The following is a 22,868-nucleotide window of genomic DNA, read 5'->3' as shown; positions in this document are numbered from 1 at the left end:
CCCGCCGCTCACCTTTGCCATGATACCTTCAGGTGGATGGCAGACCAGGCCAGTCCTTGTATAAGTTGCCTCCATATGAGAAGGAAATTCATTTTCCAGGTGGTTGGCCACAGTTAAGTCAAACCTGTACCCATGTTATGAAGTTAACAGACAGATGGGAATTGAACCCTAAACATTGTCTGCTTCAGTGGGAAGCTAAGATTATCTCACCCCACAGCGATTACAAATTTGAAATTTATTAAGCTTCCGTGAAAGTTTGGAATTCACACAAATATCACTAATAAGAAGGCATATGAGATCTCTATAATCTCGATAGGGGAGAGAAGGATCAAAGGTCTGTATAGTCTCCATCACATCCAGCGATCCTGAACTTCTCAAGTGATTACTCCATCTGACAGAGCAGTTGTTTGATTTGTTTAAATTGTCTCGGTTCAGTTGGGCCAGATTGGTAAAGTCACTGAACATGGGGCTGTAAAGACATATAAACAATTGGCTCTCACCAGTCAGTGTAAGCTGGCTCCAGCACATCCCTGAGAAATGATGGCAAATTGGGGATTTGACTTTTGACTTAGAAATCCTTCTTTTAAAAAGATCTCTACTGTCTGAAGAAAGTCACTGTGCATGTGTGTATACAAATGTATGTACTTACCCATCTCTTTATCTAGTTATCTCAGTTTTAAGCAGTTTTCTAAATTTAACTCTGTCATTTATGAACTGTTTACAAAGGCATGGAGGACTTCATATGCAAACATTTTCTCATTTACTTCACATTCAGTTATAATTCATTGCATGCCTTCTGACTTTTCTGTGTAGTAGTTTTCCATTTTTATTTTCCAGTATCATTTTTTTTTACTTCTATAATCATAGCTCTCTGCTCCATGAAGTGATTTCTCTCTGTCCTTTTTCCAGTTTTAATAACAAGTATGAGTAACAAGCTCATGAGTGGGCTGCTCTTCACTGAATCTGGAGGCCACACTCTCACTACTGGGCTGTAAAACAGATTCAATCCATTTCCCTTTCTATTTATTTGCCAACTTTTCCTCATTTCGGTCACTTGAAGTCAAGTGACTCATTTCTTACCAAGATTCAGATCTGAGGCTACATTCAGTGCAGAATAGATAATTCCTTGAAAACACCAAGAGTAAAATCCGCCCCCGATCTTGGCTCACTTTTCCCTTAATTTAAGTGTCCTCAACTATAGCCTTCATGTGATGAGAGTAAAAAACACCTACTTATAAAGGAATGAGGAATGTCTGTTGGGCTGATTGGTATTTTCATTTCCATTGAGCCCCCCCACCTTTTTTTTTTTTTCATGAAACCACTAGTTCTGCTGGTTTTTAAAAATCAAGTAGGTAGGTGAGAGAGAGTGGATTTAGTCTGTTTTGCTAGCACCTGCTCCTCAGCATAATTTCTACATGCCCTGACAACTGTTTCAGTGATAAACAAATACACTGTCATTAACTGAGACTTGCCCACCCTGCTCAGCTCAGTAGGGTTCCCATCATCCTATTAGCTGCCCCCAAATGATACTTTTTAAAGCAAGAACAGTCAAGGCAAACGTTGGATTGGGGGCTTGCTTTTCTCATCTTTGCCCTAACAGATTTACTTTATGAGTGCTGAGGGACACAAAACGTAGAACGCTGCTGTGCTGCTTTAGATCCTGGGGTTTGGTTCAGTCTGGGTCTAAAGGACAGCTTTGCCTTCCTTTCATTAATAAATCCCATGGCACTCCCCGCCTCCTGCTGTGAAAGCTCTTCCTTTTTGGCCCGGGGTTCTTGATTGGGAGGAAGGTGTTTCCAGTGTCTGCGTTTTGACTGCCAGGCCACTGGGCTGAATGTCTGTCCCAGGACATCCACACCCCAACCTGCAGCATAGTAAGGTCCACACGTCACTTGTCACCTAGAAAGCTGGACACAACGTGTAAGAGAAGGTGTGAAATCCCTGCACCTGAGAGGTGGGGGATGCTGGCTGCTTACAGTTTCCATGAGGGAGATTCACTGAGGGAATGACAGAGCCCACTTTCCCCACTGCAAGGATCTGTGACTTCAGTCAGGGATTTGTTAAACTGCACGACATGCAGAGTATTAGTGCTGGTTTGTTTAGAGAAATGCGAAAGCAATACTGAAGAAAAACACAATTCCCAGACCTATACGAGGTAATGGCCATGAAGATGGCATTTAAATTATCTGAACACATACAATTAAGCAAAGATTTATGCAATGCAAACCACATAGGTGCTGAAGGCACTCAGGCCCAGCTGGACTTGGGATGAGGCCAATTGATTCATTGAGGGGAGAATTTGTAAGGTTTTCTTTGTTGGTTTTTACTGAAGTAACATTGGCTAATAACATTATATAAATTGAAGGTATACAACATTATTTGATATCTGTATTTTCTATTGTGGATCACCACCAAAAGTCTAGTGTCCATCCATTACCATGTATTTGACCCACTTTACCCATTTCATTGTCTCTCAACAACTTCCTCTTGGGTAACCTCCATTCTGTTGTCTGTATCTATGAGTTTTTTCTTGTGTTGTTTTGTTCATATTTTTTAAATCATTTTTTTATTTTTCAATTACAATTGATATTGTATTATATTGTATTAGGAATATACCCCTAGTGATTAGATCTTATATAACTTACTAAGTGATCATCCCAATAAACCTCATACCTATCTGAAACCATAGTTATAGGATATTATTGACTATATTCCCTATATTGTACTTTATAGCTCCATGAGTATTCTGTTACTACCAATTTATACTTCTTAATCCCTTCACCATTTTCACTCAACACCCCTCCCATCTGGCAATCATCAAAATGTATCTATGAGTCTTTCTGTTCTGCTTGTTCATTTATTCATTTTTTTTAGATTCAATTGTTGAGATAGATTATATATATATATATATTGCCATTTTATTGTTCTTTTTATCTTCTTGTTCTTCTTAAAGCAGACCTTTAAAATTTCATGTAATACTGGTTTAGTGGTGATGAATTTCTTTATCTTTTACTTGTCTGGGAAGCTCTTTATTTCTCCTTAAATTTTAAATGATAGCCTAGCTGGGTAAAATAGTCTTGGTTGTAGGTCCTTGCTTTTCATCACTTGGAATATTTTTTTTTGCCAATCCCTTCTGGCCTGTAAAGTTTTTGTTGAAAAAATCAGCTGTCAGCCTTATGTGATCTCCCTTATAGGAACTAACTGCTTTTCTCTTGCTGCTTTTAAGATTCTCTCTTTGTCTTTAACCTTTGGCATTTTAATTGTGATGTGTCTTGGTGTGGATTCATCTTGTTTGGAACTCTGCAATTCCTGGACTTGTAAGTCTATTTCCTTCACCAGGTTAGAGAAGTTTTCCACTTATTTTTTTTAAGACGTTTTCCACTTATTTTGTTTTCAATTTCTTGTGTTCGTTCTTCTCCTTCCAGCACTCCCATGATGTGAATGTTGGTACACTTTAAGTTGTCTCAGAGGCTCCTTATACTATTATTTTTTTGGGGGGGGGGGCGGGGGGACTCTTTTTTCTTCTTTCTGCTTTGATTATTTTTGCTTCTTTATATTCCAAATCATGGTTTTGGTTCTCAGCTTCATCTACTCTACTCCTAGTTCCCTATAAATTATTTTTCATTTCAGTTAGTGTATCCTTCATTTCTGACTGGTTCTATTTTATGGTTTCTATGTCCTTTTTTATGCGATTGAAGGTCTCTCTACATTTATCTACTCTTCCCCTAAGTTAATTAAGCATTCTTGTAACCAGTGTTTTGAACTCTGCATCTAGTAGATTGCTTGTCTCCATTTTGTTTAGTTATTTTTATGGAGTTTTGTTCTGTTCTTTAATTTGGGACATTTCTTTGTCTCCTCATTTTGGCAGCTTCCCTGTGTTTGTTTCTATGTATTAGGCAGAGCTGCTAGGTCTCCCAGGCTTGGTAGAGTGGCCTAATATAGTGTGTGTCCTATAGGGTCCAGTGGCACAGTCTCCTCATTCACCTGTTCTGAGCACTCCAGGTGCTCCCCCTTCCCCCCCAAGTGGGCTATGCACACCCTCCTGTTGTAGTTGAGCTTTGATTGCTATTGGCATGTCAGTGGGAGGGACTTACCCCCAAGCCAATCTACTGCAAGGATTAGCTGAGACCACTGACCACCATGGAGTGTCAGCTGTGCAGGGGCCCACACCATACAGCAGGACTTACTTCAGTGGGCTTTGGTGCCTGCTGAGTCTGCCCCTTGAGTGTGTTGCTTATAGAGGTATTTGGTGATGCTTTGATGTGGTTTGAAGCTGTCCACCAGGTGTGTTGGCTCTGTGGCCTCCCAGGAGGTGTGGGTCAAGGTCAGCCACTACCTGTGTTCTGCCTGGATCACCTGGCATGAGCTACAAAATGATCTGTAGATGGCTGCTACTTTTGCTCTGCTTGGAAGTACCCAGGAGAGGCCAAGCTGTGAACCAAGGCCGGCTTCCCCTAGTGCCACATGAGAGGCCACTTAGCAAGAGGTACAAGGTATACCAAGGCCAGGTGCTGCTTATTTAAGAGATTTTAGGAAAGTCTGAAGCCTGAACCAAGACAGGTAATTCATATGGAAAAGCCATTGGAAACAACTTGGGTGGGCCCATGTGTTGGTGGGGCATGCTCTTAGGGAATCACTAGGGCAAGGCAAACAGTGTTAGCCAGGTTGATGGAGACTCATATATGTCACCCACCTGCCTGCTCTGTGTAGGGATAGCTCTTTAAAGGGGCAATGGCCTCTGTCAGTACTTCAATCTGGAAGAAAGCTGCTCACCTCCACCTCACCCCCAGCTCTCACCTTGATGCCAGACACTTCAGTTCCTCCCCGTATGTCCCTTATGCCTTTCGAGCTGCTCCCCCAGTGCTGGAACTTAGAGGGAGTGCACCTGAGTAAGTCTGTGCACAGGCCCTTTAAGAGGAATGCCTAGGACTCCAGCAGTCTTCCATCTCACTCAGCCACAATCCCCACTGATTTTATAGTCAGAAGTCATAGGACTTATCTTCCTGGCTCTAGAACCCTGGGCTGGGGGGCCTGGTGTGGGGTTGGAACCTCTCAATCCTCAGGGAGGACCTCCGAAGCTGATATAGCCCTCCCATTTTTTATCTGCCACACATGGGTGAGGAGCCAGCCCTTTCACATCTTCCCCATTCCTACCTGTCTCGGCGTGGTTGCTTCTTTATATCCTTAGTTGTAGGATTTTTGTTCAACTAGATTTCAGGCAGTTCTGAATGATGGTTCTATATTTTAATTGTGTTGGTTTTTTTTATGTGGTTGTGGAAGGATGTGAGTACTGTATTTACCTACTCCGCCATCATCTTGACTGGATTAATATTTTACATTTTTGTTTCATATTTTACGTCTGAGTGAAATCATGAAGTTTTGTCCTATTCTGTCTGACTTATTTCACTTAGCATAACACCTTCGAGAGCCATCTATGTTGTTACAGATGTTAATATTTTATCTTTTTTTATGGCTGAAGAGTATGCCATTATGTATGTGAGTGGTGAGGCTATGTGTGTTTGTGTGGCATTTTCTTTATCCATTCATCCTGTGAATGATACATAAAAAATATAAGAGATAACAAGTGATAAAAAGGAACCCTTGTGCACTGTTGTTGGGAATGTAAAGTGATAAAACCACTGTGGAAAACAGTATGGAGCTTCCTCAAAAAATTAAGACTAGAACTCCCATATGATCTAGCAATTCCTTTTTAACCACTTTCAGACCACCTTATTTAAAATGCCATCAATCTCTCCCATATGCCCTTTTTCCTATTCCTTGCTTTATTTTTCTCCATAGCATTTATCACCTTCTAACATATTAAAATATCTTCCCTCTGGAGTATATGTTCCATTAGGGCAGAGATTTTTATCTGTTTTGTTCACTATTGCATCCAGTGCCTGGTACATAGTAGGTTCTCCGTACTTAATTTTTACATAAATGAATAAATGGGATGTAGCAAGAAAGAAGCATAGTCCCCTAGCTGGTTTGGCTCAGTAGATAGAGCGTCGGCCTGTGGACTGTAGGGTCCCAGGTTTGATTCCAGCCACAAGGGTACACGCCCAGGTTGTGGGCTCGATCCCCAGTGGGGGCGTGCAGGAGGCAGCTGATCAATGGTTCTCTCTCATCATTGATGTTTCTATCTCTCACTCTCTCTCCCTTCCTCTCTGAACTCAATAAAAATATATTAAAATTTAAAAAAGAAAGAAGCATAGTGAAGTGGGCAATGTTTGGGGTCTAAATAACTCTGGTGAGAAATCCAGCAAAATGGGGGCTGGCCCCTGTGTGAGTGGGTGGATGATAGGGTTCATTGGGCTACAGTTCCCTCACTGGGAAGATGGATGTTGGCAGAGATGACAGTTGATACTCCTCCTGGTCCCGAGGTCCCAAGAACCTGCATGGTCAGAGGATGCTAGCTGTTGAGCATCTCAGAATCTACTTTGAGCCACCAAGAGCTGTTACTATGGCAGTAAAGAATGACTGTGGATTTCTGAACCATGGGTCAAGCTGACATTTGTAAAAAGAATTGGTTTGCCAATGGACTCCAACAAGGTTATTTTTAAAAGGGGGTAAAGAGGGTAGAAATAAATATTTATTACCATTTAATCAGTCCTTCTTTCATGTCCTTCCTTTCCACTCACTTATCTCACCCAACTTCTGCAGACTTGAAGCACCAGCAAGTGTTTGGGTCCCCTGATGAAGGAACCATTAGAGACTGGCTTCTGAGGCTCCTATTTCCGTTCACTAGAACTAAAGAAGAAAGCTCAGTAGGGACAACCAGCTGGTTTTGGTTTCCAGCTTACAGGGAGCAAGGCCCCTTGTATGTCCCATAGTTGCCTTGACATTGTAAAGCTACCTTCTTCCCGCAGCCTATCCCATTCCAAAAATCCCCTCCCCAAGGGGGATGATTTCTCTGAGGGGCTCAAAGACCTTACCAGCCAAATCTCCAAGCCAGCCCTGACCTCTCACAGAGATAATGAGTGTTTATTAGGATGGAATTAACTTGCTGCTCAAATATGTCATCGTAGAATAGTAAGAGAGAAATTCCAGCCTGTAGTAATAGTTAACTTACTAGGAACTGAGCTCTATTGTTTTTTTCTGTCAACATTTGAAATAATGTTTCTTCCCCCCTTTATTTTGACAGAACACTCCTACAGGTTTAACCTGTCAGCTGTCTATGGTTTATCTTGTTAGGCATCCTTAATCTTGCTTTGTTCTGCTTTCCATTTCTGGAAGTCAATAAGCTTGGAGAAGCAACATGTGATAAATCTGGGTTCAACTCCCAACCCAGCCACTCACTGGCTTGTGTACTCAATCTCTTTGACCATCACTTTCCTAAAATCTATAAAATTAGGGCTAGTTCCTACTTTGCAGGATTATTAAAGGAATTGTAAGTAACCAGGAGATGGTGCCTTGCACATACCAGGTCCTTAGTTAATGGCAGTCTTCCTCAGCAATTCCCCTTTGCATTTGCAGAAATAGGAAACTCTCACCCACTAGCCAAATGTCCATCGGCCTTCCTCCAAATACCTGTGAAGTACAAGTGTCCCTCTCAATTAGACAGCAGACTCTGATGACCCACACTGGAGTTGAAGGCTCAGGAGTCCTTTTAATGAAAAGGTTCAGTGCCTAATCATAGAAGGACATTGTTTGGCAGTGCCAGATAATGAAGTGGTCAGGGTTGCTGATAGAATCATCAGGCTTGTTGAGAGCTCTCTGTGCCCATAGAATTAACACGAGTAGGAAGAGGGCCAAGAGGAAGGGGCCAGCGGGGAGAGACAAATGGAAGAGATGTGATGGTTCAGCTCCCCAATGAGCAAGATTTCTTTCCTCAGAATTGAAAGCATTTGTGTACAGTTCATATAATAAAGGATTCATTATTATAAAAACCACAAGGAGAAAATAATGGCATTCTTCTGAGACGGTATGTGTACTGGCAGACACTCTTAGTTCTGAGTGGCATCATTACATCTGGCTTTTGCCTACAATTCCTTTTTAGTAGGGAGGGTACGAATTATAAACGTTAAACAAGTAATACACACTTTTTAAACATTAAAACCAAACCAAAAAACCATAAACTATATCCTTAGTACATGTGCACCTTATTACTATAAGCTCAGAATGAATGCTGAAGATTTCAAACTCATAAAACTCTCTTCTAAATATTTTTTTCTGATTTGAGCACATCTCTCTGAATACAGAGATGCTGTGAGGCTTTATTTTGCACAGAAAGCTATTTCATTAACAATTCTTGTCCTGCTTTTGCTTTTATGATTCTCCACATTGTTTGGGAAACTTGGCATAATAAGGCATCCAGGGCTGGGAGTTGTATTTGGGGATCTAAATTACTCATTAATAAAAAAACAACAACAGTTTTTAACTAAATTCATATCTCATCATTTAGTAAGTGGCCTTTATAATAAGGAAAAACTTAATAAAGTGTTTTATGTGTTTAACTTTGTTCTAGTGCTATTGTGTAACATCCAAATAACTAACCACGATGTTAACTCTTAACGTTTTGTTGCTTTTGAGGGCATTCTAATTATAGAAATGTATTTGAATCATCAGCTTTACTGTTTTAGCCAAATCATTCTCATGAGTTTATGGGAATATATGCCACCAGGCAGTAGATTAATAACTATGAAAAAACCACATGAAAAGGTCACTGCAAATCTCAGATCAAAACCTGTGTTTTTCTGGGTTTTGTAGACTACCAGCTTACTGAAGTTTATCTTTGGTAACATGATCTTTATGGCAACATCACTGAGCTCTAGACACTTGTGATAATTCAAACAGCCCAGAAGTGCCCCACACTTGCCCGTAATGCCAGCCTTAGCATAACAAGCATGTGTCCGTCTGAACAGATAAGCCTTCCTTTGGTGATGTACACGGCAGAAAAATACGATAATGAAGGAAACTCTTTTGTTCTCCTAAAAGGTTGGAAAAACAGACGGGATTGGAGCCTGGACCACAGCACTTGGGAGGGCTCTTTATGGAGAACCACAGCAGAAAGGAATGCTCCTTGCTGGGGAATTCTTCTGGCCATCTGCACTGTCATTCCTGCAGGGTTTCAATTATTCTCTCCAACCAGCTAACAGTCCCTGATCTGTGTCCCGTCCACCCCCCCCCCCCCACACACACACACACACACGCTACCACCACCAGTCTTCTTACTCTAAACCTGGGCTGGAAACAGGGCCACACAGGGGACTTTGAGTTTGGGCACTGGGGACCGTATTGTCAGCTATTCTGGACTTCCGTAGAACACGCAAGGAGTTAACCAGAGTGATTTTGGCTTCGCTTTGCCCTGAACTTTTTTTGTATAATAAAGACTTGGACACGGGAAAATACATTCAGAATGTGAGCCAAGAATTAAGTTCAATGGGAGGTAGTTCAAGAGGGATAACCAGTGGAAAGGCATGGAACCTTCAGGCACATTCTGCCTGTGGCCTGCTGAATTACAAATGTGCTGTTTGGGCCAGGTTTTTTTTATAACCTAGATCTCTTGGTGGTAAGGGGCAAAACTGCTTCACTTCCTGCACTAGAGTCTTATCCGCAGCACTCTGCAGATCCTTTCCCTTGCCCTTCCTACCCCAACCCCTCCAACGGCAATAGAGTCCCCAGTCTCTGGAAAGTAATGCTAAGAAAACAAACACTACAAAGGCTGCTAACAGGGGGATAGCTCTCGAATGTTTTTTTGTGACCATCTAGGTTCAAGGAGGAGGAGTCCCCCAGCTACGTGAGCCAGCGGGGTCTCTTTGTAGTGGGCATTCCTACATCGTCCCAGCGGAGGGCAGAAAGGGAAAGATAAAACAGAATTCTTATTAAAAATAAGTCTGGGAGGGGGGAGAAAAAACAAGACAGAAAAAGTGTGTCAAGTGGAAAGGGAGGTCAGATGGTGCCATCTGATATTGATTAAATGCTGATAGAGTCAGCAATGCGAAGTGCACATTGTGAGGAAGTGACTGTTCTTCAGAATGTGAACCAGTGACAACTGTCCGGGAGTGGATGTGCACACATGCCGCGTGCACAAGATGTCCAGCGGAAACACAGAGTGAGCGCACACGGCCAGGAGAGAGGAAGACACTCCTGCATTGGGAGTAGCCTCTGATTCTGCTGTACCTCACCGGCCTCACTTTCCCCATCAGTAACACAATGTCGCCTAACCAGATGCCCTCGAAGCAACCTTCTAGTCCCAGACCTTATTCTCTCCCATAATCTCTGCTCTGATTAAATCTCCTGAGGCTCTTCTGATAGAACATAAGAAATAGCCCTGGAGCGGTGTAAAGAACCCACCATGGTCCTAAAATCCAAAAGGAATGAAACACCCCCGTCAACCATAAAATTACCTCCCAGCCTTTCCACACTCCCATGGCAGCCCTGTGTCTGATCTCCTTCTGGGTTTTATAGTTGCTACTGAAGCAAGTTTATTGTTTCTGAACATGAAATGTGGTATGTTCATGGGTCTACCTGTACTTCTCCCTCTCCCAATTCCAAAAATATATTCACTCTAACTGGATGTGAGGAGTCGGTTTCATTTTAAACTGCCAGGTTACGAAGAGCCTAAGAGCTGCTGTGTGTGTGTGTATTCATGCTTTAGTGCAGGATAAGCTGTTGAAAGTTTTTGTTTTTCCTTTTCAGCATTGTCATGGGGATAGCGGTATGTCAGTACAGGTGAGGCTGATTCCAGTGGGAGTGAAAGGGGAAGCTTCTGCTGAGATGGAAGAATCTCACCCCAGGATGGTGGCAGTGGAAATGGAGAGGAAAGACTGACCAGAGAGAGGCACCATAGAGTAGTGGAGAGGTCATGGCTTTTGGAGTCAGACCCAGGTTTGAATCCTGGTTGTAATGTCTATGGGATGTTATTTCGGCCCTCACTACCATTCCTCCTTGAAGGGTTATTATATGGATTAAAGACACTGTGTGTCAAGTACCTGATACAATGTAAGCAGTGAGTGAACATCAGTTAGCTGTAGATGAGATGATCATGATAAAAATATCCCACAGAAAGATTAGCAGGGCCCAGTGACTGATTGAATTAGAGATTAAGTAAAAGAGAAGACTTCAGGGTATCTTTGAGTTTAAGCACCTGGAGGGATAAGAGATTAGTAGTTTTTAGAATGGATGGAAATAAGAAAGTTAGGTGAAAGTTTGAGATATGGTTTTGCAGGACTAGTACCAAGGTTGGTTTTGGACATGAGAGGTGGTGCTGAGACCTCCAGGTGGCAATTAAAAGAGGATGGAAAGGAAAATATGTAAAAGAAATGGGAAAATTGCGATGCAAAGAAGCTGTTTTACTCTAGATCTGTTGAACAAAGAGTCTGATTTTACAGCTTTACCTTCAAGGAATTGGTTAACCAAAGGTTGATCCAAGCATGGTCATCTTCTAAACTAGACCTTTGCTCCTCGAAGTGTGTTTCTCTAACCAGGCATCACCTGATCTTATGTAGAATCTTACCTCCTACCTCACACCTGCTGAATCAGGCCTGCATTGGAACAGCGGGATTCATAAGCACCTTACGGTTTGATTGAGAAGCACTGTTCTACAGTATGGTCCTCAGGCCAGCAGTATCAGCATCCCCTGGGAACATGTTAGAAGTCCAGATTCTCAGGTGCCTTCTCAGACTCCTGCATTAGAAATGCTGTGTTTTAACGAACTGCTCACATGAGTCTGATGCACCCGAGTTTGAGAGTCACTGCTCTGAGTCCTGGGACAGATTGAGCCCCCTCCTGTTGGGTCTCTGGCCCAGAACAACGGTGGGATTGGTTAAACCCTGAAAGTTAAATTTGAATCATTGTTCTATGCTGTTTCTCTCATCATTTTGCATTAAACACAGCTGAAGAACTCTTTTCACTGAAGCAGGGCACTATGGGTAAAATTACAAACCCAAGGAGAGAAACTTCGGTTGTGGCTTAATCCTCACGACCTATCTATCAAAAGTTATTGAGCACAGCTATGGAAGACGAGCCCTTTATGTGTGGTTGCTCCTGGGGGACGCGGTTAGTAGACATATAGGAAAGCAGGTCGGGGAAAGAAGGAATCTGCTGGTGCTCCTTACAATGTGATTTTCACATTAAAATGTCCACAGTCTTTGTCTTCTGTGTTTCTAATCAATGATGGAAAGTTCCCTGTTATGGGTTTCTGGAGTCACTTGCAGAAGTGATGATGGTTTCTCATTTAGATTAGAATATTTTTCAAAAAGTTGAACTGTGAGCAGTCAAAATTCACCTCTTCTCATCAAAAAGATCTTTTTCTAGTAATTTCATAATTCATCCTATCTAATAAAAGAGAAACATGGTAATTAGCGTACGACCGCTACCCTTCCCATTGGCTAATCAGGGCAATATGCAAATTAACTGCCAGCCAAGATGGCGGCCGGCAGCCTGGCAGCTTAAAGCGAACATGAGGCTTGCTTGCTTCAGTGATGGAGGACTCCAACGTTCCCCGCCTGCCACTGCCGGCCTCTGAGCTGCAACTCTAAGCAACTATGTTACAAATATAGAAGCTAAACAAAACCCCAGAAACCTGCTTTAGTCCACCGGGCTTCAGCCAGCAAGATCGCAACATTGTTTCAAATACAGAAGGTAAACAAAGGCCAGAAACCTGCTTTCAGCAGCGGAGGCCTAAGAGCTGGAGCCAAGCCTCAAAGCTAAAGCTGGCCCAGAATAAAAAAGAAAAAAAGGAGCAGTTGGGAGCTTCAGTCACCCGCCAGCCTGAAAACAGCCCTCAGCCCCTCACCCAGACTGGCCAGGCACCCCAGTGGGGACCCCCACCCTGATCCAGGACACCCTTCAGGGCAAACCAGCCAGCCCCACCCATGCACCAGGCCTCTATCCTATATAGTAAAAGGGTAATATGCCTCCCAGCACCAGGATCAGCAGAGCCGAGAGGCCTCCTGGCACCGGGATCAGTGTGACAGGGGGCAGTGCCCAAACCCCCTGATGGCCCTGCGGCTCTGTGTGTGACAGGGGGCAGGCCACAACCTCCCTATCCGCCCTGCTCTGTTTGTGACAGGGGAAGGGGCCCCAACCCCCTGATCAGCCCTGCTCTGTGCCTGATAAGGGGAGCTCCCCACCCCCCTGATCGCCCTGTGGCTCTGTATGTGAAAGGGTGCGGCGCCCCAACCCCCTGATCGGCTCTGCTCTGTGTGTGACGGGGTAGAGCCATAACCTCCCCATCGGCCCTGCCCTGAGTGTGAGAGTGGCAGCGCCCCAACCCCCTGATCGGCCATGCTCTGTGGGTGATAGAGCGCGGCGCCCCAACCCCCCCACCCCACGGGCCCTGCTCTGTGTGTGATGGGGTAGAGCCATAACCTCCCCAATGGCCCTGCCCTGAGTGTGACAGTGGCGGCGCCCCACCCCCCTGATCTGCCCTGCTCTGTGTATGACAGGGGGCGGTGCCCCAACTCCCCTATCAGCCCTACTTTGTGAGTGACAGGGGGGAGCTCCTCAACCCCTGATCGGCCCTGCTCTGTGCGTGACAGGGTACGGAGTCCCAACCCCCCTGATGGGCCCTGCTCTGTGCGTGACAGGGTACGGAGCCCCAACCCCCCAGATGGGCCCTGCTCTGTGTGTGACAGGGGGCAGCTCCCCAACCCCCCAATCGGCCTTACCCTGAGCGTGACTGAGGGTGGCATCGCAACCTCCCAATCCGCCCTGCTCTGTGCATGACAGGGGGCGGCGCCCCAACTCCCCAATCGGCCCTGCTCTGAGCCCGACCAAGGGCTGCACCTAGGGATTGGGTCTGCCCTCTGCCACCCGGGAGCAGGCCTAAGCCAGCAGGTCATTATCTCCTGAGGGGTCCCAGACTGCGAGAGGGCACAGGCCGGGCTGAGGGGCCCCCCTTCCCCCCAGAGTGCACAAATTTTTGTGCACCGGGCCTCTAGTATTTAAATAACTGTAATAACTTACATAAAGGTCTGTGTCTGTTTACTGTATATGTGTATTATATAAAAATGGTTATATATTGAGCATTTTAATCTTAAAATTACCTATTTTTCTGTTATAGGTTATAGTACCATTAGAGCTAGTGGCATGATAGTACACCAGTTCAAGGGCAGGGGAGGGATCATAATTTGTAGTGCTTGCCAATTTCCATGGTGTAAATACTCCCTCCAAGACTGATTTCAAGCTACCAAGAGTTTAACAATCTGCTCCTCAAATTCCTAAAAATTTAGCAAGAGCAAACCAGTAACAACTAGTTCTAGCATACCACTGAAACAAACATCTTCAAAAGACAAGTCACTTTTTTTTTTTTTTTTGGTTGGTTGAGTTTGAATTGCTATAGGTATTTGGGTATTTTAAATCTTTTGTCATGTAGAGATTTTTATTGAAATTATAATCATAATTATCAGAGTGGAATTTGGTTCAAAACTATTCTATGAGACAAAGTTATGTGTTATTTTCAAGTCATAGTAAATACAGTTATAACAGCATGGTAATATTTACAGTGCTTGTAGTGCTAAAGAGGTATGTTTAATTTTAAAATACCACTCATCCTGTAGTAAGGCATGTGTAAAAAAAATTATTTTTAATCATAATATTTAAACCAGAATGTACAAAGATACTTTTCTAAATGTTTTTGGTCATTATTATTAAAATTTGACTTCTCTTACAGGTATTCAGGAAGGAACACAATGTACCAAATGTAAAAACAACTGGGCACTGAAGTTTTCTATCATATTATTATACATTTTGTGTGCCTTGCTAACAATCACAGTGGCCATTCTGGGATACAAAGGTAAGTATTCTTTCCTTTTTCTTCCAAATAGTAAGTTTTCCTTCATTAACATGATAAAAACCCATGTTTACCAGAATGAAGCATTTCATGAGTACAACTCAGATGCAAAACTAAGCAACATCCTAAGTTCCTCCTGTGTGTCTTCAGCTTCTTGTAGCTGTGGGATCTGGAAGGAGAGAGTAGTAATTCCTTTTGACTCATTTTAGCAATAACAATGATGTCCCTCTCTGAATTATAAAGATTTTTCCTCTTTGTTGTTTTTTCCTACCTATTTCCAGCTACTCCCTCTTCCTCTATCAGTTTCATCTTATCTCTGAATCCTGTGGGAACTCTGGAGTCAGCACACAGGAAAACTATATTGAAGAGGAGAAGCCAAACACAGGATCTCCAGAGATATGACTTATTTCACCCAGGGACTGGCCAACTAATTCCTCTTCTCTCTCCTCAGCACATTTACTGTGGTCACTGTTGTTTATATAGCGCCATAAAAATATTGCCCTGTAGAAATTAAACACCGAGACAGCACCACTCCTCAATTATACTTTATGGGACGTTAGGCAGTCTCAGTGTGCCTGATTTAAGGTCACTGGAGGCCTATTGCCTGAATCTTCCAGACCTGCAGACGAAGTAGGTTTCCCCTTCCCAAACCCCATACCCAGTCCAGACACCACAGGTAGAAGGTGTCATGATACAGAACCACGAAGTACGTAAACGCTTTTATAGAAAACAGCCATGGAAGCCTTCCTGTCAAAGACACGTGAGACAGATATGGGGTCTGCTGATCTTCAAAACCTTCACTCATCTACCATCTCAGCCTTTCCTCAGGAGTGGCAGGTTAACTAACAGTGGAGAATCCCACACATTCCCTCTCATTTCCTTGGCCTGTAGACTTGGCCTAGGAAGAGAAAGATTCAATGTAAACTCTCTCCAATTTGTACTCCTCCCACCTCTCTCCCAGTGTTTAGTGGTTTCCTGAGAAAACAGTGTATTGGAAGGAGAATGGGTTTTGGTCCTAGATCAATTATTGACTTTGCCATTTGTGATACAATTATGAGTGTTTATGAATGCTGACTGTCGTGCCAAGCATAATGCTAAGTCCTCTGCATAGCTGTGTAACCTAGTTATGAATCGTAACCTCTTAGAGTTTCCGATTTCTTATATGTAAACCGGCAATTATAATGCCACCTTTTAAGGTGATTGGGATGAGCAAAGGTGATGTAATTAAACCACCTGTCCTATAGTCAGTCCCAATAGATAAGTGGCTGTATTTCTCTGTTCCTTCTTTCTTTATGACTGCATTTATACAGCTGTAGCCATTAATATGGTACAATATGTTAAAAATACTTAGTGTAGTCAGAAGTCCCCACCTCTAGGGACATATTCATGGAAAAGCTGGGTGCTTCCTGTAGTATGTTGACTGATGAATTTGAGCAATGGCAATTTGGAAAATCACCAGGTCATTGTATCCATTTGTGATGAGTTACTCTACCCTAGGATTAACCAAGTGATTAAGTGCAAGGGCTGGATGAGGTGAAGGAGGGGACTAAGAGGGGGGATAGGAGGGTTTTTATGTCCTAAGTAATTCAGACTGTCCTCCTTACTAGGTTATTTATTCCTCACTTCTCCATGACTTTTGCCAGCAAACCCAGATAAAGGAGGAATTTGGAATCAAACAGCCATTTAATGAATATCTTTAGGGCTCAGTACTGTGTGATATGAAAGTAAACATTTTCTGCTTGAAAGGGAGATGAAAAAGGTTTGAAGAGCTTGTCACCATATGATATTTTGTAATTTTTACTTCTGCAAGGAAATACGGTCTAGGGCAGCCGTGGGCAACTACGGCCCGCGGGCCTGATCCGGCCTGTTTGAAATGAATAAAACTAAAAAAAAAAAGACCGTACCCTTTTATGTAATGATGTTTACTTTGAATTTATATTAGTTCACACAAACACTCCATCCATGCTTTTGTTCCGGCCCTCCGGTCCAGTTTAAGAACCCATTGTGGCCCTCGAGTCACAAAGTTTGCCCACCCCTGGTCTAGGGTCTTTATGCCTTCAGAATTACATAGGAAGACCCAAAGGAGAGGCTTTCTTCTTTTTCTCTTTTCTTTTTAAAGCACACGTATTTTCTGCATTATAACATTGGAAAGCCCTTGTCGGCTCTGGTTTGCTTTGTGTGTTGGTCCATTTGCCTGGAAAACCTTTTCTCTGCTCTCCCCCTAAATGGCTCCTTCCTCCCCTTCATGTCTCACACATCCTGCGAGAAGCCCCTGAGGGCTGAGTTAGGTGCCCTCCTGTTTGTTCCTATAGCATCTTTTACTTACTTTAGCCCCTGCCACACTGTATCATTATGGCCAGTGGGCTTGTCTGTCTTGCCACCCAAACTGTAAGTTCCATGAAGAAAAGAGACTATCTTTTATTTGATATATCTCCCACCAGCACCTAGCCTCATGGTACTTCAGAGGAACCCGATGAAGTTTACCGAATGAATTAATGAGAGGATGGACGGTGAATGAATTGTGGAGTAGAGCTGACTTCTGTTAAGGCAATCAGCCAATGCCCAAGGACCTCTAAGCCAGGCTGCTCTTAGGGAACTGCGGCAATTTGAAGCCCTACCTAGAAACCTGAAACCCTGGAGATTGGCTTGGTCTGCTCTGGAGGCTGTGGTCTGACGAGGATGAAGGGGGAAGAGACTGAGGGAGCGAGAGAAGTGGAGGCTTTTACCTCCTTCAAGGCCCTTATCCCTCAGGCCTCTACTGACAAAAATAAGATAAAACAACATGCGATTCTGGTTTCCAAGCACAGCCTTGATGAACTAAAATGTTGATATTTTCCAGATGTGTTTTCTCTTGTACAGTGAATCCTCTTTCTTGCTGATAAGATGCTGGCGACTCCACACTGTAAAAGGCAGAAAGATAAGACTCGGTTTTCCTTTCACAGATCTCCCTTTGAAGTCTAGAGAAACTCAGTTTTTTTCAAAAAGAAAGAAAGAAAAAATATTCAGTGAAAGAAGATATTTCTCTGAAGGAGGATTTGAAAAGAGAGAAAATAGGAACTCCTTATTTGTCAGAGTTAGCAAAGGCAACTCCGTGGTTTCCTCAAAATGTTCTTTACTTCTGTATGTCACTTACACAGCCGCCAGTTAGGACGCCACTTAAGTTCCTTCTAGAGAATCTGCTGAGCCAGTCAGAGGACTGCTGAGTCACCCCGACAGGTCTGCACAGTGACTGTGACCATGAGGCACGTCAGCTGCTTTCCAGAAAGCAAGTTCTTGGACGGTTACAGCATGGTCCTCTGCCCTGGGCTTTCTATCACCCATCAATGGAGCTTCTGTGGCAGAAGCCAGCTCTTCAGTTCATAGGTCATGTTTCTTCCAGAACATTCCCCGAATCCTATTCATTTGTCCTGCCCAGAAGGCATCCATCTGAAGGTAACAAAGAGATAAAGAAAGAGGACAGAAATCTGAGTCTCTCTCAGTAAGGCTTTCCTTTACTTCCACATTCCTATTGTAGAATGTCTACATTGCTAAGCACTGCCCAAGTAGCAGTGACAAAGCAGACTTTCAAAATGTGCATCAAATGTGCACACTGTAGCTGTTGTTAGAGTCTAGGATAATACCCTACAACCAGATTTTCTTTATTTTTGTAATGAAACTGAAATAGTGTTCAAAATAGAAATGTCTTAGTTGCATTCCAGGAAGTGTAGTTGGAATTACTGGGAAGTCACAGGTACCAATGTGGGGGGTGGGAGGGGGTTTCCCTTCAGTACCACAGTCAGTTTGGTGTAGACTCTCGTGAGCACCAGGCGGGAGCTGTGCTCTGCTCTTGTTCCCTGTCCTCAGACTGGGCCATGAGCTTGTATCCTCACTGTCTACACTATGTCACATACATAGCGATGCTTAGTAAACATCTAAGGATGATGACTATAAAAAGAAGACAAGACATAATCTTTCCCTTCCAGGGATTTTTCTTGGAGAAAACCATACTTAGGGAAAAGAAATACTAAATCAGAGGCAATGTGGATTTACAGAGAAAGCAGGGATTGTGGAGTTAGATCTCCTAGCCACTTAGTCACTTACTCGCTGTGTGACTCTGGGCAAGTCACTGAATATATCTGAGACTCAATTTCTTCATCTGTAAAATAGGAGTTGTGGATTAACTGCAGAGATGGTGCAGTGCACCTTGCAAAGGATAGGCACTCAGTAAATGGAGGCTGTTATTATTGCCATTCAGATAAAAAAAAAATCAAAAAAAAAATCAATTGGTGTAGTATGGAATCAAATAACCAGGGAAGGCTTAGCATAATGGGGTGACAAGATTTGGAGTGGACCTTAAAAGATGGGTGAAATCAAGACAAGGGAAAAGGAGGTTAGTGGCCAAAGGATGATACTATAATCCTTTTGTAGAAAAGGTATTATTGTCAGACTATCCTAGAGAATTAGGCTTTGGGTACTTGAAGAAGGACAACTCTCCAGCTATAACACTAAAGGCCTGATGGTCTGAAGAAAAATTCTCTGTCAAGAAACAATCTCCCATCAAGGGGAGCCCATGAGAAATCAGACTGCTGGTAACCCTTCTGTGCTTCATGTTTGTTTTCCTCCTATGAGGACAGTCTACAAGCTGAGGTCTGCAGCTCTAGACTCAGAGTTTCTAGGGTAAGAAAGGATGACTCTGCCATTCTTAGACTTTGTGCTACTAAGTTGGGAGTAAAAACCAACGAAAATGCTGTGTGCTGTTACAGCAAGTGTTGGTTCTGGATCTCCATCAGCATAGTATTTTTATGCAGAAGCAAGCTGCCAGCTTTGCAACTCCAGAGTTTGTAGGAGCTTTTTACCCAGATCCTGTGTTTAAACAGAGGCACGTGCTCCAGTGCATGGAGCCAGTTCATTAGCACTTGTGCGCAGGGCAAGTCACTTCCTTGCTACACCGAAGAGAAAATTCACAGGTTTTGTTTTTCATGAATATATATTTTTATGCTACGGAAATCTCCATTATCTGTCTGTGACAGTTCTGTGTTTCTTAAAACTAAAATGGAAGTAAAATCGGAGGGACTAGAAAATGACTGCCTGTCAGCGTATTTAGAGGTTTCTTTGGCTCCCAGGAAAAAAGGGCAGGACTTAAGATCCTGTGTGTGGTTTGAGGACAGACGGAGGCATATGTTTGGATTGGAGGATCAGAACTGAACCTAAACTTATAAACATTCCCTATTTTATTTTTTAACAGTTTAGCTTTGCTAAAATGCAGAGGAAACATTTTGTTGTTCAGAGTTTCCAGGGATTAGGAGTATGGATGCCCATCAGGCAACCCTAAGGTGCAGATTATCATAACTATACCTCCCTGTCCATATAGTCATTTAAAAAAAAACAATAATTATTCAACTAGATGTCATACTCATTGCCAGTGCTGAGGCTTTCCGGGTTTGGGTGGTTTGCACATTTGTTTGCATGACCTCCAGCTCAGCGGGTTTTTCACAGGCCTCAGCAGTCAGCAGGCAGAAACTCATTTATTTAAATAAATGGCATAAGTAAATATGAGTTGAACACCTATAAGTACCGCACACTGAGCTAAGAGCTGGAGATCAAACGGAATACAAATGTTCCTGCCTTAAAGGATCTTGCAGTCAACAAGCCAGGACAACACAGTCAAGTAAGTGCTGTAATAAACAAGGGACTGCTGGCCAAGAAAATTCAGCAAAGCTCTCCCACAGGCAGTGAGCTGAGTCTTTTTTATTTTTATTTTTTTAATTAAGTCTTTATTGTTCAGATTATTACATTTGTTCCTTCCCCCCCCCCCCATAACTCCCCTCCTCCCAGTTCCCGCCCCACCCTCCGCCCTCACTCCCCAGCCACTGTCCTCATCCATAGGTGCACGATTTTTGTCCAGTCTCTTCCCACATCTCCCACACCCCTTTCCCCCCCAAGAATAGTCAGTCCATTCCCTTTCTATGTCCCTGATTCTATTATAATCAACAGTTCATTCTGTTCATCAGATTATTTATTCACTTGATTCTTAGATTCACTTGTTGATAGATGCATATTTGTTGTTCATAATTTGTATCTTTACCTTTTTCTTCCTCTTCCTCTTCTTAAAGGATACCTTTCAGCATTTCATATAATCCTGGTTTGGTGGTGATGAACTCCTTTAGCTTTTCCTTATCTGTGAAGCTCTTTATCTGACCTTCAATTCTGAATGATAGCTTTGCTGGATAAAGTAATCTTGGTTGTAGGTTCTTGGTATTCATCACTTTGAATATTTCTTGCCATTCCCTTCTGGCCTGCAAAGTTTCTGTTGAGAAATCAGCTGACAGTCGTATGGGTACTCCCTTGTAGGTAACTGACTCTCTTTCTCTTGCTGTTTTTAAGATTCTCTCTTTATCTTTTGCTCTTGGCATTTTAATTATGATGTGTCTTGGTGTGGTCCTCTTTGGATTCCTTTTGTTTGGGGTTCTCCGCGCTTCTTGGACCTGTAAGTCCATTTCTTTCACCAGGTGGGGGAAGTTTTCTGTCATTATTTCTTCAAATAGGTTTTCAATATCTTGCTCTCTCTCATCTTCTGGCACCCCTATAATTCTGATGTTGGTGCGCTTGAAGCTGTCCCAGAGGCTCCTTACACTATCCTCGCATTTTTGGATTCTTTTTTCATTTTGCTTTTTCAGTTGGATGTTTTTTGCTTCCTCGCATTTCAAATCATTGACTTGATTCTTGCGCTCCTCTGGTCTGCTGTCGGGCGTCTGTATAATATTCGTTATTTCAGTCCGTGTGTGCTTAATTTCTAGTTGGTTCCCCAATATAAGATCGAGGGTCTTATTAGTTTTCGTGTAGATCTCATTAAGTTTATCGGCAGCTTCTAAACAGTTCTTGAGAGACCTTAAAAGTGTGGTTCTGAACTCTATTTCTTCCATTGACAATTTTGTCCTGTTTCTTTGTCTCCGCATTTTGTTATGCTTCCTTGGTGCACCCCCTAGTGGTCTTTGTTCGCAGTCTTATAGTTAAATCTTGATTGTTGTAGCTAATTCCAGGGAGGGTTTGACCTCCAGGCCAAGTGGCTATGAGAATCAGCCGTGTCAGCAGTGAGAGAACTTCTGTCCTCTAGGGAGGTGCTAATCTGGCCTTTGTCTGAGGCTATCCGGCAAATGCCTCTGTGCAGGGCTTGGGCGGGGCGGGTCGCACAGGATCAACAGGGTGGGCCGGAGAGAGCAGTTATGGCGGCTCTCAGTCCGGTCCCCAGGGGCTCTGCCTCTCTGAGTCCCAGCACCCGCTGCAAAGCTCAGAGAGAAAGCTGCACTCGCTCTGACCGAAGCCAGACAGTCCCGCTTCTCCCTTTGAGTCTGGGTCCCTAAAGACTCGCCTGTATCTGGAGCTCAGAGTCTGCGACTCCCTCCCGATTGAAAACGCCAACCGCGCCCTCCGCCGCCAGCCCGCTCCGCGCACTCCGCACCTCAGAATTTGACTTCAGCACTGCGCCTCCTCTGAGTGTCCGTATGCGTTTCTCTTTCCTCCTAGTTGTAGGACTTCCACTCAGCCAGCGTTCCTGTGGTTCTGGGTGATGTCCGTTCCGTGTTTTAGTTTCACTTTTGAAGTAGTTGTTCAAAGCAGCAAACTCCGGTGTTAACCTATGCCGCCATCTTGGTTCTCCTCCAGTGAGCTGAGTCTTGAAGAGCAAGTAGGTCTTAGCTTGGTGAAGAGGCCAGGGAAGAACATTCTAGGTGGGAAGAAGGACACCTGGAAAGGCTAGGGTGAGAAGGAGCATTTTGGTGCAGTGTACACATGTCATTATGGCCAGACTGTAGAAGCCTAAGGGACAGCTCAACAGGCTTCTCCAGGGAAGGTGCCAGGAGCCAGGGAGCCGCTTCACGTTAGGTCATTCAGACACATGGGACTGTACTTCTACTTCCTGATAGACACTAGGAGAATCCTCTCACACAATCATGTGTGGGTGGAATACTTGATGAATAAAATGAACTAGACCCATTGGCTCACAATTAATATACAAAGGATAGTCATGCTTAAAAAAATAAAGTGTTTTTTTTAAAAAAAATACATTTTTATTGATTTTAGAGAGGAAGGGAGAGGGATAGAAAGATAGAAACATCAATGATGAGAATCATTGATCGGCTGCCTCCTGCATGCC

General features: G+C 43.4%; 1 protein-coding gene across 1 annotated transcript in view; it reads left to right on the top strand.

The window, feature by feature from the left end:
* The window catches only part of COLEC12 (collectin subfamily member 12), a 179,475-nt gene that overhangs the window by 125,491 nt on the left and 31,116 nt on the right, over positions 1-22,868 (top strand). The window contains exon 3 of the mRNA XM_059706502.1: positions 14,618-14,740. Within this exon, the coding sequence (XP_059562485.1) occupies positions 14,618-14,740 (123 nt within the window). The remainder of the gene's footprint in view (positions 1-14,617; positions 14,741-22,868) is intronic.

The sequence above is a fragment of the Myotis daubentonii genome, chromosome 8 (assembly GCF_963259705.1).
Source record: "Myotis daubentonii chromosome 8, mMyoDau2.1, whole genome shotgun sequence".
NCBI lineage: Eukaryota > Metazoa > Chordata > Mammalia > Chiroptera > Vespertilionidae > Myotis > Myotis daubentonii.
The sequence above is the reverse complement of the archived record's forward strand: the minus strand, read 5'-3'. Positions and strand labels throughout refer to the sequence as shown.